The sequence below is a fragment of the Artemia franciscana genome, unplaced genomic scaffold (genome assembly GCF_032884065.1).
Source record: "Artemia franciscana unplaced genomic scaffold, ASM3288406v1 PGA_scaffold_55, whole genome shotgun sequence".
Lineage (NCBI taxonomy): Eukaryota > Metazoa > Arthropoda > Branchiopoda > Anostraca > Artemiidae > Artemia > Artemia franciscana.
In genome coordinates this window covers 747343-762989 of record NW_027062695.1, presented here as the reverse complement: position 1 = coordinate 762989, position 15647 = coordinate 747343, and the positions used below count along the sequence as shown (strand labels likewise).

The 15647-nt window shown below is 34.9% G+C and overlaps 1 protein-coding gene across 4 annotated transcripts in view; it reads right to left on the bottom strand.

Annotated features, from left to right (window-relative positions):
* The window catches only part of LOC136042011 (glutamate-gated chloride channel-like), a 261734-nt gene that overhangs the window by 233310 nt on the left and 12777 nt on the right, over positions 1 to 15647 (bottom strand). For 3 of the 4 annotated variants that reach the window (XM_065726850.1, XM_065726852.1, XM_065726851.1), the window contains exons 2-3: positions 5408 to 5470; positions 2403 to 2524 (exon numbers count right to left, since the gene is read on the bottom strand). The exons of the other annotated variant lie outside the window; for it this stretch is intronic. In XM_065726850.1, coding sequence (XP_065582922.1) covers positions 2403 to 2524; positions 5408 to 5454 — 169 coding nt within the window. In that variant the 5' untranslated portion in view covers positions 5455 to 5470. The remainder of the gene's footprint in view (positions 1 to 2402; positions 2525 to 5407; positions 5471 to 15647) is intronic. 4 annotated transcript variants of the gene reach the window in all.

Here is a 15647-nt window from a genome sequence, read left to right as displayed (position 1 = left end):
TTACATGCAACATAGAATTGGGAATAAACTAAGATTTTAATGTCTTTTTTTCAACATTTTTTATCTTTTTTTATGTTCCCTAAGATACTTTTTTCTCTTTCGCAAAAGGAATTTTTTCGAAAACCAGTAGTGAGCTACATTAAACCAAAGATGAGCAGAAAGAAAGTCAAAAATTTTTCAATCGCAAAACTACCATAAATCAGCAGCAAACAAATTAAACATAAAACGAACAGAAATTATAACCAGAAACCAAGTTGAAGACAAAACGAACAGAAACTAAGAGGACCCTACCCCCTAGAAACCAAAAATTAATGTTCACTTTATTGAAAAGAATTATGATTTTGAGGTGTATGTTTTTATTTCTCATATCATAAAAAAAGAATAGAAATCACCATTATAACCAAGACTACTGAAAAAGATTGCCAGTTTCATTGACAGTTTAATGTAGATTGATATATGCCTATGTTCATTTCTGAAAATCTTAATAATTTTGGGCCTTTTAAAGTTGAAATAAAGAAAACCTATTATTTTTTATTAGTTTTTGCAGTAGCAATAATACTTTCAGCTTCAGTATAAGCTTTTAGTGTTAGTAGTAGCAATAGTTATAGTAGTAGTGGTAGTAATGTTAGTAGCAGTGTGTATATATCCCATTTATTGATTTTTAACCCCCCCCCTTCAACATACACTGAAAGTTGCAACTCAAAATCCTAATCAGTTTCTCAGACATTGCTGATGCACCCTTTCGACAGCCTGCATGCACACAGTGTGTTATGATTTATTTTCACTTCCCCTCAATATTCCCTGGGATTTTTACCTTCACACTCTTAGCCTCAGTAGTAATAATGACAGCAGTCATAGAAGTAGCAGTAGTATTAGTAGTAGTACTAGTAATTGTAGTAGTAGGAATATTAGCAGTAGTAGTAGTATGGACATGTTACCTTTTGCTCTGTTGAATACCCCCCCCCATTATGCCCAGGAAATTCCAACTGAATACTCTAAGCCATTCCTAAGGTACTGCTGATACGCCCTTTATACTACCCAGAGCATATAGTATATTTTAATCAGCTTCCTCCTCCATTTCGTGAAATTTTCACCTTAATACCCTTAGCCTTAGTTTTAGTCTCAACCGAGGCAGTAGTAAATAGTGACGAAGACCACACTGCCTTTCTATCGTTCAAAACAAGAGTAGATAATGAGAAAGTTTGTGAAGACAGCGGATAACATGGTTGCACAGATTATCCATTCGATTTCCCCTGATATATCACATCAAGCAAAATACTTGGGCTGAAGTATTGCTCAATTACATTCGGTATCTAACGAAAATCGATCACCCACGCAGTGTCGTGCAATGCCATTGGGCTGGATAGCACTCCGTCTACACCTTGATTGGATAACGCTCTGCCCGTGTAATATCATCGGATACCGTCATCCTTAGGAAGACAAATCATCTGATTGGATGGCTTTTGAGGCTTACAAAACATTTAAGTGAGATATCTGCTTAACCATCAATAACTTGTGACGATAATTCAATCAATGTAAATATTTCGGCTATATATTCAACCGCCGTCATCAGCAAAATATAAGATACAGCAAATACAAAGGAAACAAACTGACTCGAAACACTACATCAATAAAACAGATTATGAACTAAAACCATCCTTTTTATGAGTCTAGGCTTCCTCGCCTTACATAGGTTCAAGCAAGACAGCCAAAAGAAAAGAGTTATTCATTCAAGTTATATAGACTTATTAGAAATTGGAACAATTTCTTACTGCGATATTTAATTTTTTTTACTGCTAATCTTCTATTTATTTTGAGAGCAGTTTATTTTGATTGACTCCTATTTTATTTATTATATATTAAATTATTTTCAAGAATTAATTTTGTACCCATAGATTTAAGTGTGTACTCGCCCAAGTCCTATTTAGGGATGTATTATTATTTATTTTTCGTTTGACTTCAATTGCTTAATTGAATTCCTTGGTCACGGCTCATTATTCATTAGAATGGCCTAGAAATCAAACAAATTGTCTGTGAAGCTAGTCTGTTTAATCTTCCGGTACGTTTACCTGCCCTGTTTACTCTTCCTGTACATTTCAAGCTAACCAGTGACTAAAGAAGCAACAAAAAACCGAGAATGCCATAAATTGTGTGTTTTTCGGTGCTACACTTACCGTCAATTCTAAAATTCGAATTTAAAAGTAACTTTACATTTTAGTAAAAACGGTTAAATTTTTATAAATTCATTTTCTGAATTTCATTTCTGTTATAATGAGCGTGATGACCTGACCTTGCCCTACTGAGAAGCTTTTTTTCTTATTTTGTAGAAGCTTTGGAATTCGAAGCGTCTTTTTTTAATCCTGCTCTTCATGCCATTGAATTCATTAAAACCATAAAATTACCTGTTCCATTGATTCCACCAGGTCGAATACGGCGGTCATAATTTTCTTTATTGAGAATGCTGTCCAACACCTGCTTCTCCCTCTCTCTGTAGTTTATCTTTCCAGTCTTTCCTAGGCTGACACTAAAAACAATAAAGGTGCGGTGAGGGATCTCTAGTTTGTTTTTTATTGCAAATTCTGTGATTCGAAGTTAAATAAGCTTTGATTATCCTTGTTAAAAGCTTGAAAGCAATGTTTTAATGATTCTTAATACAATTATTTCAATCCATTTTGCATTATCCAATGAATTCCAAACTTTTCACAAGAGTTCAAACCTTGTGACAAAACTCATCCATGAAAACAAAACAGAAAATAAAATTTATAAATGAGGTTATCGAACATAGCTAATGTCCCTTAACTGTTATTTTTCGCAATCAGTACTAGCATTTGGAATTTTAAAGACAAATGTTAACTAAGCAAAAATTAGTTTCTAACCATGTAATACTAAAAAACAAAGAAATAAAGCAAATCAAACTTTTAAGACATTATAAGACTGTTCAACAAAGTTACAAATAGTCTGCACGTGTATAGTATCGAAAATTGTCAATCAATCGACTATAAAACAATGGACCAAGTGGCATAAACTACTAACTAACTACTAAAACTCACAGCAGCAGCAACCCGCCTGAGACCAATATAGCTGCGCACGCTCTTCCTCCCTCCCAATGAGCTAAAAGCCTCCCTCTTTATACCCTTTCACGAAGTTCTAATTTTCCTCAAATCTTTCCTTACGTACATTTTACCACCCCATTTGAAGCTGACTTGCTTTTCGTTTGGGCCTAGACGATTGGCCAACAAGGACTATCTTTAGTAATCTGTCATCCGTCATCCGTAGAGCGTGTCCTAGCCATCTCAACCTTTCTCTCATTTTAGCCCTAGAAATTGGGAAGGACCCACATTTGCAGTGCATCTTGCTGTTTGGGATACGGCCAGTCAGTCGGATATCGAAAACCATGCGTAGGCAATTTCTCTGGAAAACATCTAGCAAATCCTCTTCCGTCGTTCGGAGCGCCAGCGCTTAAGAGCTACTAACTGACTGCTAAAACTTACTGCAGCATTAAGCTGCCTGAGGCCAACACAGCTGCTCAAGCTCCTCCTCCATCCCAATGTATTAAAAGCCTCCCTCCTTACACCGTCTTACGAAGTTCCAATTTTCCTTGAATCTTTTATTACGTTCATTTTCCCACCCCCTTCGGGGCTGACTTGCTTTTCGTTGGTCATAGACAGTTAGCCAACAAGGACTATCTTTGGTAATCTGTCATCCATCATCCGCAAAACGTGTCTTAGCAATCTCAACCTTTTTTCATTAAATTGCCTTTTCGCCCTTGAAAGCGGGATAGATCAACACTAGTAGTATATCTTACTGTTTGGGATCCGACCAGTCAGTCGGACACCCAAAACGATGCGTAGGTAGTTTCTCTGGAAAATATCTAGCAAATCTTCCTCCGTCTTTCGGTGCACCGGCACTTAAGAACCGTACTTGAACACTTTCACCACTGTAGCCTCCGATATTTTAATCTTAGTTCGCAGACTTCAATCCAAATATGACGAACCTAATGAAGTCCGAAAACATTATGGATTGGGAGGGGGCAAAAAATTCAAATAGCACCTTTTTTGCGTTTATAATTAAATCGGATTTAAAAAAAAAAATCTGAAAAGCCTTTGAATTGAGAATTGCTTCTGAATTGAAAAGCCTCTGAATTGAAAAATGTGAAAGGAGAGGGCTAAATTATTTGTCTAGCTAATTTGGTTCTTATGAACAATTTCGACATAGAAAACACTCAAAATTTCTTCTGTTTTTTTTTTTACTTTTCAATGATTTCGCCAACTGTATTAAAATATCTAATTCTACTGAAGTGGATCTAAAACAATGATTTTTTTTCGAGAGAGAATCAACCGGCACTTTCCGTTTTAGAAAAGTGTCACCCTCTAACTGTGAAGCTTATCTTCTCCCCTTTTTCCTGTTCAGCGAATGCAAAAATAGTAGCTGGATGAATAGAGCTCTGATGAGTCCAAGTTATCTCTAAAGTTATTTCCGGGGAGATCTCTTTTCAATGATGGTTTATTTTTTTCTAAAATCTTGAGGCATATTCGAATTTAATGCTCCCAAAAGATTTCACCAAGTTTAAGAAGATTTGTCATCGCTCATTATAACACGCTAGGTAAGTTTTTGACAACTTTGGGTCAGATGTACGTTTTAATGTTGTGATTTCACTGTATTGTTACGCCAATACGTTGAATTTAACGGTGTAATTTTCGTCTAGATCGGTTTCCTTTTCGACGGTTCTTCCTTATTTGAAGATCATTTAAATTTTCTTAGGCTCGTAACTTTCGGTGAGTACTTTTAAACTTACTGATTGATATACATTTAGGATCATTATAACAAGTCATTTGGTTTGATGTGTTATTTTCCCCTTTTTAAAGGGTTTTGATTACCCTTAGCCAGAGTTTTTCTTTACTTACACTTACGTCACGACGAACCGTTTGACGAAAACTGCTGGATTCTTTCTTTTCTTTTTAATTTCAAAAAAAAATTCCCAAACACACACTTAAAAAGCAGTCTTAAAGCCTAAAATGGACAAAAATAAGGTTACATAAATTGGAGACTTGAAATATATATAAATTACTATGAATGAATAAAGGAAACTGAAAAGTAACAGAAACTAAAACAAATAATCATGTCAACCTTACAATGACAGGTTGAATATATAAAACCTACTATAAAATATACTATTAACGAACAAAAACACCTAAAACGAGCAGAAATCAAAATGAACAATCGACCCCAAGTTGAAACGAACATAATAACCACAAATAAAAATTACATTAAATCTTTGTAAACTATGAAATTTATACCGCAGCTCCTCTGACTTTTTGTTCTACGTGCATTTTATTTCCATCAAAGTGGGCCGAGGCGACTTTGCAAAATTCTAAATTTGGTTTAATGAGAATTAAATTCCACTTACCTACAGAAAGATGCAAAGACAATTATGCAGGCCAGATATGACTTCATCTTTTTTCGTAAGGGCCTACAATAAAATGAGTTTTATTTCTGAAAAAATAAGCATAAGAAAAAACTCAGGACGAAACAATGGTAAAGTAAATTCTTAACTTATCAAATATAAGGCTTTGTATATGACGTCATTATAAGTATATAAGGGGGCGATTAAAAGAGAAATTTTAGTATAAATCCTACAATGGCAGAAGAAACAGCCGAGGAAGCGGCTCAAAGGCTTGCGGCTAAAAGAGAAAGTAAGAAAAGAAAGCGTGCCGAGGAATCACAAGAACAACGTGAAAACAGGCTTGCGTCTCAAAGAGAAATTACCAAAAAAAATCGTGCCGAGGAATCACAAGAACAACTTGAAAACAGGCTTGTGGCTCAAAAAGATAATACCAAAAGAAAGCGTGCTGGGGAATCACAAGAACAACGTGAAAAAAGGCTTGAGGCTCAAAGAGAAATTACCAAAAAACATCATGCCGAGGAATCACAAGAACAACGTGAAAACAGGCTTGCGGCTCAAAGAGATAATGCCAAAAGAAAGCATGCCGAGGAATCACAAGAACGACGTGAAAACAGGCTTGCGGTTCAAAGAGAAATTACCAAAAAAAAATCGTGCCGAGGAATCACAAGAACAACTTGAAAACAGGCACAAAATTAACAAGACCAATCCGAGCAGCTAAGGTAAACAAAATTGAAACAAAATCTAAAGTAATGATAAACAAAAATAAAGAACAGAGAAATATACAGTCAGAGTACTTGTATTACCAAAAATTAAAACGAGTCAAAAACAAAAGAAATAAAAGGAATTAGAAATGAAAGTGAAGACGAAGAAATATGCCGCTAAATGATATGCCACAGCAAGAACAAAGAAATATTATATTAGAAGATAAGCGAGAGCGAAAATTTCAAGCGACAGTGAGAAAGCAAGTATGACTGGCAACAAAAACGATCTAAATAGGTTAAGATTTTAAGGAAGAATTCGCATTTTTCCCAGGGGGGTTGTAACGAACCTATGGTGACGTCATGACATCAAGAAGAGGATGACGTTTGCTGTTAGAAAACAAGCACAATGAGAGTCCATATATAGAAGCCTGCCGCATGCCTAGTGCTGGGGCTTTGCAGCAGCGGGCCTCGGGGCTCGGGTCGTGCTCGTCTTGGGTGCGAAGATGTCATAAAGAAATATCTAAAGTAAATGAGAACTTCCTGAGAGGGTGTTAAGAGGGGGCTTTGAATAGACTGGGATGGAGGAGGAGCGAGAGTAGCTGCGTTGGCCTCAGGCAGCTTGGTGCTGCGGTGGATTATCGTTAGTAGTAGTAGCAGTAGTAGTAGTAGTAGTAGTAGTAGTAGTGGTAGTATATATATATATATATATATATATATATATATATATATATATTATATATATATATATATATATAAAATAGTGAGTAAAACATAAAAAGTAAAAAAAAATAAAAGATAATAATGTGACTTCAAATACAACTCAACTTCAAAAATCGCAATCATACAAAATATGTACAGGTAAGAAACTTGCCAGTTTACGAAGGGACTTAGACCTTGCTGACTCTTCCACCTCAGGGATCATATCCAAAAGATCATACATATTATAACGGTTTAGCAATTAGGTATTTCTTTCGTGGAGTGGCATACGCAGTAAAAATTTTAGGTACTTGCAATAAGCTGAACGAAGCTTCAATTTTTCTGTCGCTGAAAGCAACTCCCATAGAGGTGCGATATACAACAGGTGTGGCAGAGGGACAGCTGAATACAGTCGAGATAGTACTTTTCTGTTAAACGTACACTTAAAGGAAGCTAATTTGGCATAGCTGAGTCTAATTGAATTAGATATATTTTCTACTAAAAGAGTTCTAGTGTTTGTTATGATAATAATAATAATAATAATAATAATAATTTATTCCAGAAAAAGCCCGTGGGCCATAGGAAATTTACATAACAAGAAGCAAACAACAAATTAACTAAATTAAATTAATACTATTTAAAGAAAACGCTCCCGATGTGCCGCTGCAATCCTTACAAATCTTGCTATCCTTTTAATACTCAAGAAATTTGTCTCTTTCATTCTATCTACCATCCATATCTCATTCAATTTTTCTTTACCATACATCTCTCGCCTCCACTCATTCAATTCGACACATTCACACAAAAAATGTATTAAACTTTCATCCTGAGATCCACACATAGGACAAGCAATAGATTCTACCTTCTCCCCTTTTCTCCCTTGATACTTTCTTTTCTCCCCGATCAAAAATCCACTTCCCCTCCGATCCAAATAAGCCTTCAAATCCTCTCTACTTAACCCAGCCTTCCAAAATACTTCCTCCCCAAACTACCCTTTATCTGTCTATACAATTTTAGTGACCCTGAACGATCCATATTTGCCCACCATATCTGTATTTCTTGGCTCTTCAACCTCTCTTGTACCTCCCTTATTACTATTTCTTCCATACCCATAATCCCGTTTCCTTCATTCCACCATTCTCCTAGTTTACACTTATCTAAGATATCCTTAATCTCCGCCGGCCACCCTGTTTTACTATTCTGTGCTACATCCGTAAGTGATACCCAGGCATTTCAGCTGCTTTTCTGGAAATACTTTTGCCACACATACAACAACATATTAAGTGGTGGGGCTAATTCGGGTCGAGTTTTGCATGCACGGCCGTGAACCAAAGATTAAAAACTCTGTTTTCTTAGCGTTCACACTTAGGCCTAAACAATCATATCCACGAGTTAGCTGGTTTAGATTGCACTGGAGAGTAGAAAGGTTGTTAATTGTCATAAGTAGATCGTCAGCGTAACACAATAGACTAATATCGCACAAATCAATTATAAGGCCTCCATTAATACCTTTAGTTACAGATTAAGTCAACATACTGAACAGCACAGGGCTAAGTATTGAACCTTGTTTCAGACCTCGTATAATTTTCACTGGTCGTGACACAGTTTTTCCATTTAACTTAATTCTAATGAAAGAGTTATCCTATCTACATTTAAGACTTGCTACAATGTAAGCGTTAACTCCGCACTCCAACAACTTTGTTAATACTAGCGCTTGAATTACTGAGTCAAAAGCCGATGATATGTCTACGCTACCTATAAATAGGGGCAAGCCCGAACCTTTCGCTTTAGCTATAACTCTTTAAAGAACCCTGTGAGCAAAAGCACAACCAAATACGTTTTTATTAAGCCCAAAGGGTAAAGAAAACATGGAAAGTTGTAGAGCTAGGTATATGAATACCTCAGTCATTTCATTTTTAATTATGTTGCCTAACCTACGTAGGAAGTACTAACGTGGCAAAAGAGTCCTTCAGAGAAGTTTCGTCCCATAGTGGGAGGGCATCTATGTATTCTGATTTCTGTCTAAAGAATTTGGGGTAACAAATAGTTAGTGAAGACATCGGCTAATAGCAACCGATACTCCAAAAAAAGACCCCAAAAAACAAACTTTCTGACAAACTTGCTGAGAAGATTCAAGTCAAACTTAAAGTTCTATCTAAGCCTCACAAAAGAGTTAATTGAGTGCAATTTTCAATCTGGGTCCTTGAAATTTCAGGACCCAAAGAATTTGGGTCCTTGAAATTTCAAAAAAATTAGAGCAAACGAAAAATATATCATAAACATGCTGATGACGCCAAAATATTGAGCTATAGACATAAAATGTATTACTCATAAAAAATAATCTAAAATAAAACAAAATAAAATATATTTAAATCAACAAAGCATATTACTCAATATAAGAAACAGGGTGAAGGAGGAGAGGGGTGTGAGTCTTCAGAGACTCTTCTTAATAGCTTACCTGAATTAATCATTCAATATCTGTGTGGAACTTCCTGTTTACTTACCCTGTTTATTTTTTACAACGTTTTAGTATGGAACTAGAACTCCAATCTCTAGGAAATAATTTCGATTATTATCCTATTTCAGTAGTTTCTGATAAAGTATTTAGGAAATGTTCGAACAGATTTTTGAATTCAATTAGAAGACTTGTTTGATGTTAATATTTGATATTTATACATGATTGTTGCCTTTGAATGCAGTATTTATTAGTTTAATTTAAACTATTGTTTTTCTTTCTTTGTAGCGTTAGATTGTAGATTTTTAGCAGTGAAATACTTTTAAAGGTTTAGTCACTTAATAAAATCATCATTATCATCATCTGCATGGAATAATTCAGTCTTATAGCAATTAAGCAGATGTTTGCTAGTTTCAAATTTTATGTTTATCATCATGGAAGAAAATTGTGGAAGAAAAGTAGCTTAATCAAAAATCGGTGACAGCAACATTCTTTGCAACTTCGTGACTTCATAAAGAACGTTTTTTAAAGCCTTGCATTTTATAGTCGGAGAGGAATGGATCTTCATAAATTTTATTTAAGAGGCATAAAAAAGAAGTAAAGAATTGCTAAGTTGCACTCTGATGGCTGAGAACCTAGTGTTTAATACGATTGCAAGTTTGCAACTCGCTTGGAAGTATCTCAGGCACATACGGGGAATCGAATTAGAGAAAGGTGTGTTTCATGGGATTTGGTTGTGAATTCAGAAGGTAAGTGTAAAAAAGAGCAATTGGAGAATTGCGTGAAAATTATAGGAGACTATATGAAAATCGTAAAACAGGGTGTTTCTGAAGAGTGGGCCCTCACGAAACTTGTGCACGCGACCAGGGTATCTAATTTGGAGTGTTAAAGATTCTTTATACGTTGCCTAATGTTTACGTAGTGACTTCCCCTATTCCCTTTTCTCATACAAAAAATTGACTCTTTTTCCTGGGTATTTTTCGTGCGTATTTCCTTTCACCTCTGCTTCGTACCTTGCTATTAGAGTACACAGAATCATAAAGACAAATATGCGGCCAAAATTCCAATTGTAGTCCCATATTTTTGGCGAAAATTTCAACCACACATTCACTAGGTAAAACAAAACACATCAATATTGATGATAATGAAGGAGGCTTTGGCTAAGAAGCCTGTTCTTGTTCCTTAAATTACAGTAGCTTAAAGGTCTCTCGATCGCTAGTCAAAAGAGGTGCAACATTTTTGTACTTACGAAGCGGGGGGGGGGCTTATTTGTAATGGGTCCTCATTTATGAATGTATAAAGTAAATTGTGTGATATTTGTAATTTTAACGAGGTAAAAAGTTTGCCCTTTTAGTGAAATTGGGGACTTGACCTGGAGCTGTATAAATCATTTTCCTCCCATAACCAAGTTATTTTTTACTTTTTGACTGTTCTTTTAAAATGATAATATTCAAATTCTGTTACGATACTGCGTGGGGCTTTGCGAATGCCTGGGGGGCACAAAGTTTCTTGAATGAGAGTTTGTTTGTCCTCCAACATCTTTTGAACTTTAAATGGGTAATTTGAAACGGAGTTTATTAATTTGATTTAAATTCCGTCTAACTTCAAAGGACAGTTAATTATCAAAAGGGAGGCAAAATCAAATTAAAAAATCGAGAACTATAGCTTTTTATTAAGGCAACATCATAAAAAGTATAACAACACTATAACAAAAAAAAATCTTGCCAAAGAAAGAAGTTTTTTGGGTCATTTCGTGCCACAAAACGACAATTTTCTTCTAAACTAATATTGAGCGAAAATTCGGAGACATTCCATCAGTTTAAAACTATCACAAACACTCTAGTGCCTGAAAACATACGCCAACAGATAGCGGCATTCCATCCCTCAGCATAGTCCTCAGTTAGTAAAGTCTATGAAAAGTTGGAGACAACAAATTACTCTAAACCTTTGTTTTGACAACCTTACTTTTCCAAGCTTAATTTTTGCACAATGTAGGGTAGATACATACTAGCTTTTAACAAGGGAGCAGAGGATCTTATATATCTGGCCTAAGGCCCTGAAAAGTTTGCAATAAGGTCCAAAATTTCACACTCTCTTGGGACATACTCTAGTTCAGTTTGCTGGAGTTCATCCCCAAAACTGAAGTTTGTCCCCAAAGATTTTATTATCTCTTTATCCACCAAACAGTTGTATTATTCATGCATAGTGTTAATCTATTAATGCATCAGTTATTATAGGATTAGTTCAAAAACCATTCTACGAAAAAAAAATTCAAAAAGTTAAGGGCCATATTAAAACACGAAGTGAACAGAAATAAAGTCATATTATAAGTCAAAATGGAATGGTACAGAAGCTACTGGGAATAGGTAAATGAAACTTAAAACAAACGGAAACAAAATAAAAAGAAACATCAGTATTATAGATAAAAGATACTTATATAAATGAATAGATGAAACCAAACAAACCGATATTACAATCAATAATCACTTCAAACTTAAAACAAACCATAATTGCCACAAATGATTGGAGGCTCTTAAGAAAACGTTCGTTTTTTAGGAGCTGTGAATTTTTCTATTCTATATTTTAAAAAAATATTTGAGTAATCGGGCTAGAGCATCGTCAAGTTTCTTAAGCACCTTTAAATTTTAGTTAACTTCAATTTAAAACTACTGTCTATTAGCCTGTCTACTTAAACGAAATTTTGTACTTGAAAGTAGAACATGGTGAAAAGAGATTGGAAGTTTTGCGGAATAAATTCGGCTAAAATTTTCTGCAATAGGCTACACTATAAAACTGCTTTTTAGCTCTCACATTTTGACCTTCCAGAAAAGAATTATGCATAGTTTTTCAAACATATTTTTTGCCGCCACGCGCAAATTATACAAATTTCTCAAAAATGTAATATCATATCCCTCAATCTGACCAGTTGAATCGGCACAAAGAAAAAAAGACAAAATGGTGTAGCTCCTAAAACACGACTAGTTTCCCTTAATAAGAGTTGGAGGGATTCTCGCTCAAACCTCCACTCTTTCCGCAAAGGTCAACTCGCTTCCTGAGTCTCAGGAATGAAAGTTCTAACGCAAAAGCAATGTGATTTAAAGTTCAGTTATCTTTTTTCTTTTTAATGTCTAAACGATGAAAGAGCTTATCTGTTTGCATTTGTTTTTACCAATAGAACTTTCAGTTCAAATGCTTTGGACGGTAACTGGTAAAGGTCTACTCATAACAATATTTGGTTAAAAAAAATGCTTATAAAGCTGAAAGTAAGGAGTCACATTAAAACTTAAAATAAATAGAAATTATTCCGTATATGTGTGGGGCTGTCCCCTCCTCGATTATTCGCTCCTTATGCTGAATTTTTTTATTGCTTTAAAAAAGCCTCTTATTCCAACTAAATAACCATTATGTTTCAGGAATCGTTCTTAAAGAAACAGGGGAAAACTTTAGCGTAAAAAATAAGGAATTGAGGAGGCGACAGTCCCCCTCATATATGGAACAATATTTCTTTGCTTTCAATTTCAGTGTTAATCCTAGCTTTCAGCTGAAAAAAAAAATTTTTTTTTTTTTATTTAATTTCTGACCGTATATTCCAGAAATTCCGCCTCTCCCTCCATGATAAAAATTTGCAGCCCCTACGTAAAATTCATCCATGGAAAATCCCACACCCTCGAGGAAATCTCCCAGAACAACTTTATACTCGTTGAAAATTCCTCCGTAAATTTCCTGTGGACAATTCCGCATGGAAAATTTTCCTAACATTCATTTAAGAAAAAGACTTGCAATTTATTTAATTTATAAACTGGTTTCAAATAATACCGGAGATCCCCCCCTCCATGGAAAATTTTTCTGGAAGCCCATTTCGTGGAAAATTTCGCCATCCCCAATGGAAACTTTCTCCCGCGCAAAATGTCCTATGTAGAGTTTCTCCCGTAGAAATTCCCCCTCCCTAGAAAAATTCCTCTTACAAATTCCAACTCCGTTGCTAATTTACCTCGCATAATTCCCCAGAACATCTTCGCATGCTAAAATGAGTCACGAAACAGAAGGCAAGACACACAAAAAAGTCTGTATATGGATTCAGGCAAATCCTTCAATTTAAAAGTTAATCGTGGATACTTTCCTCCCCAAGGAAAATTCTCCCCGTGGAAAATGCCCCCCGAAGAAAATGCCCCCTCCCAAAAAGTGCCTGTATATTTCCTTATAACAAATGCTATATGGTATGTAAACAAGGGCCAAATTTCACAACTTAGAACCCTTTCCCCTGGGACCGTGGGAGATAGTGTCACATCCAAAACCAAATTTATTGGACCTTCCAATTATGCTGAACAAAATCAGTATCTCAAATTTTTGATTAGACGTCCTTTGGGAAAAAAGAGGTGTGGGAGGAGGGCTATTTGTCTTGTAGTCTATTTGTCAGCTTAAGAAGGATACTAAATCTTTTAATTTCCGTTCAAATGAGCCCTCTCCCGATCTTTTCAGAACATTTGTTCAATACGATCACCCCTGGAAAGAAAAAAAAGAAAAACAAATGCACGAACACCTGCGATCTTTCTTCTGGCAAAAAAAATTCACACTTTTGCGTGTAGGAGCTTAAACCTCCGCAGTAGGGTTCTCTATTATACTAGATCCAATGGTGTGATTTTCATTAAGATCCCTTGACTTTTTGGAATATTTCCCTCTTTTTCAAAACCAGGCAAAATTCACAGGCTCGTAGTTTTTGTTAGGTAAGATTGAACTTCATGCATTTTGTGTATTTCGAATCAGCACAAAGAACCCATTACTTTTGATATGTCTATTGGTATCAATAAAACACTCAAATTAAAAACTGGCCACAATTATTCAACACTAGACTGTATTCATTATAAGCACTGGTTAGACTTTAGCATGGACACTGGGGGGTTGATGAAGGCAGTAACCCCCCCCCCACCACCTCCCTATATACAGGGCAATTTAAGTTGGTTATAATTTTTAATAATGTAATTGAATTGGGTTTAATTATTTTTTCAATTATTAGTAGAAACTGCTGTATCATCAAGATAAATGTCACTAACAGACATACAAAACCATAAAATTATTCCTAAATTTGTTTCTTTGGCATGAAAGATATAGTTCTGCTTACTAAGACTATTTCCCTGTCATAAAACTTAAATTATTCCATTAGCTAGAATCTAGGAAGGGAAAACTTTTCAATTTTAAATGCATTCGTGAAAAATGTAGTAAAAAAGGGAAAACTAGATTCAAAACGAAACAAAATTTTGCTAACTTGAGAAGTGAGTAAAACAGTAAATATGTTATGACAAGCAAGATAATTTACCTGAAAAAAACTGAGAGGGGTAAATTTGCAAATTGTATTTGACAGACAATTTCCCAAGATCTTCCTTGAACTATTTGCCCAGAAGAAAAATAAATCAAAAATAACTTTGAGATTTAACTAAAATTTGAAATCTTTAAGTTACGACCATTCGACCGAGTTTTAGTGTTTTATGGTCACAAAAATATTCTCTAGAATAAATATAAGGATTAATGCTAAAAAAGATGAAAAAGAGTTAATTTCTGCAATTTTTATTTCATTCACTCTAAAATGAACATAAGTACATACTCTTAGTCAGAACATATGAATACAAGTACGAAATAAGTATAAGTATATTCGTAAGGGGACGGATCTTTTGGCTCAGGTGCTCTCCCCTTTACCCCCCATCCACCCCCAGAACTTTAGATTTTATTGTAATTTCTTTATAATTGATGGCAGTTCCTACCCATTTTTTTCAGTGTTTTTGTACCTTCCTCTCGTATAAAATTTATGCGTACTAGCCGAATTAAAGGCACTATTGTCACATCCAAACTAGTAGGTGATTTTCTTTTAAATACAGTCCGTTTGTTATGGATTTAATCAATTGGTTTTTGACATAGGTCAAATATTAGAAAGTCGATGTAAGGATTTAATAACAAAAAATGGGAAAGGAAATAAGAGAAAAAGAAAGAAAAGAATAAAATACCGAAATACGGTAAGAGACAATTAGTAGAAAAATCGAAAAGGGAAAATAATTCTCTTATTGGTACCAGTAGTTCTTCTCTCAGAGAACTGCTGATCTTATTGGTACCAGTACAAACTTATACTTGAATTAGGGAAAACCCTCTCATAATCATCCGCAACCAAGGAAAAATAACCGAAAACCTATCAGACTATTTATAAAACAACATAGGATAAAGGAGATACTGATTAATAAGTTAAAATTTTGGAGAGAACAAACATATAACAGCCTTGCCAAGAATAATGATTAAAAAACAAAAACAGAAAAAAGCAAAAAAAAGTGTATTATCAATCAGGGGTAAGCATATGAATACCACCAACTTTTGGTGTGATTTCGAAAATTTGTTTTGAATACGTTAT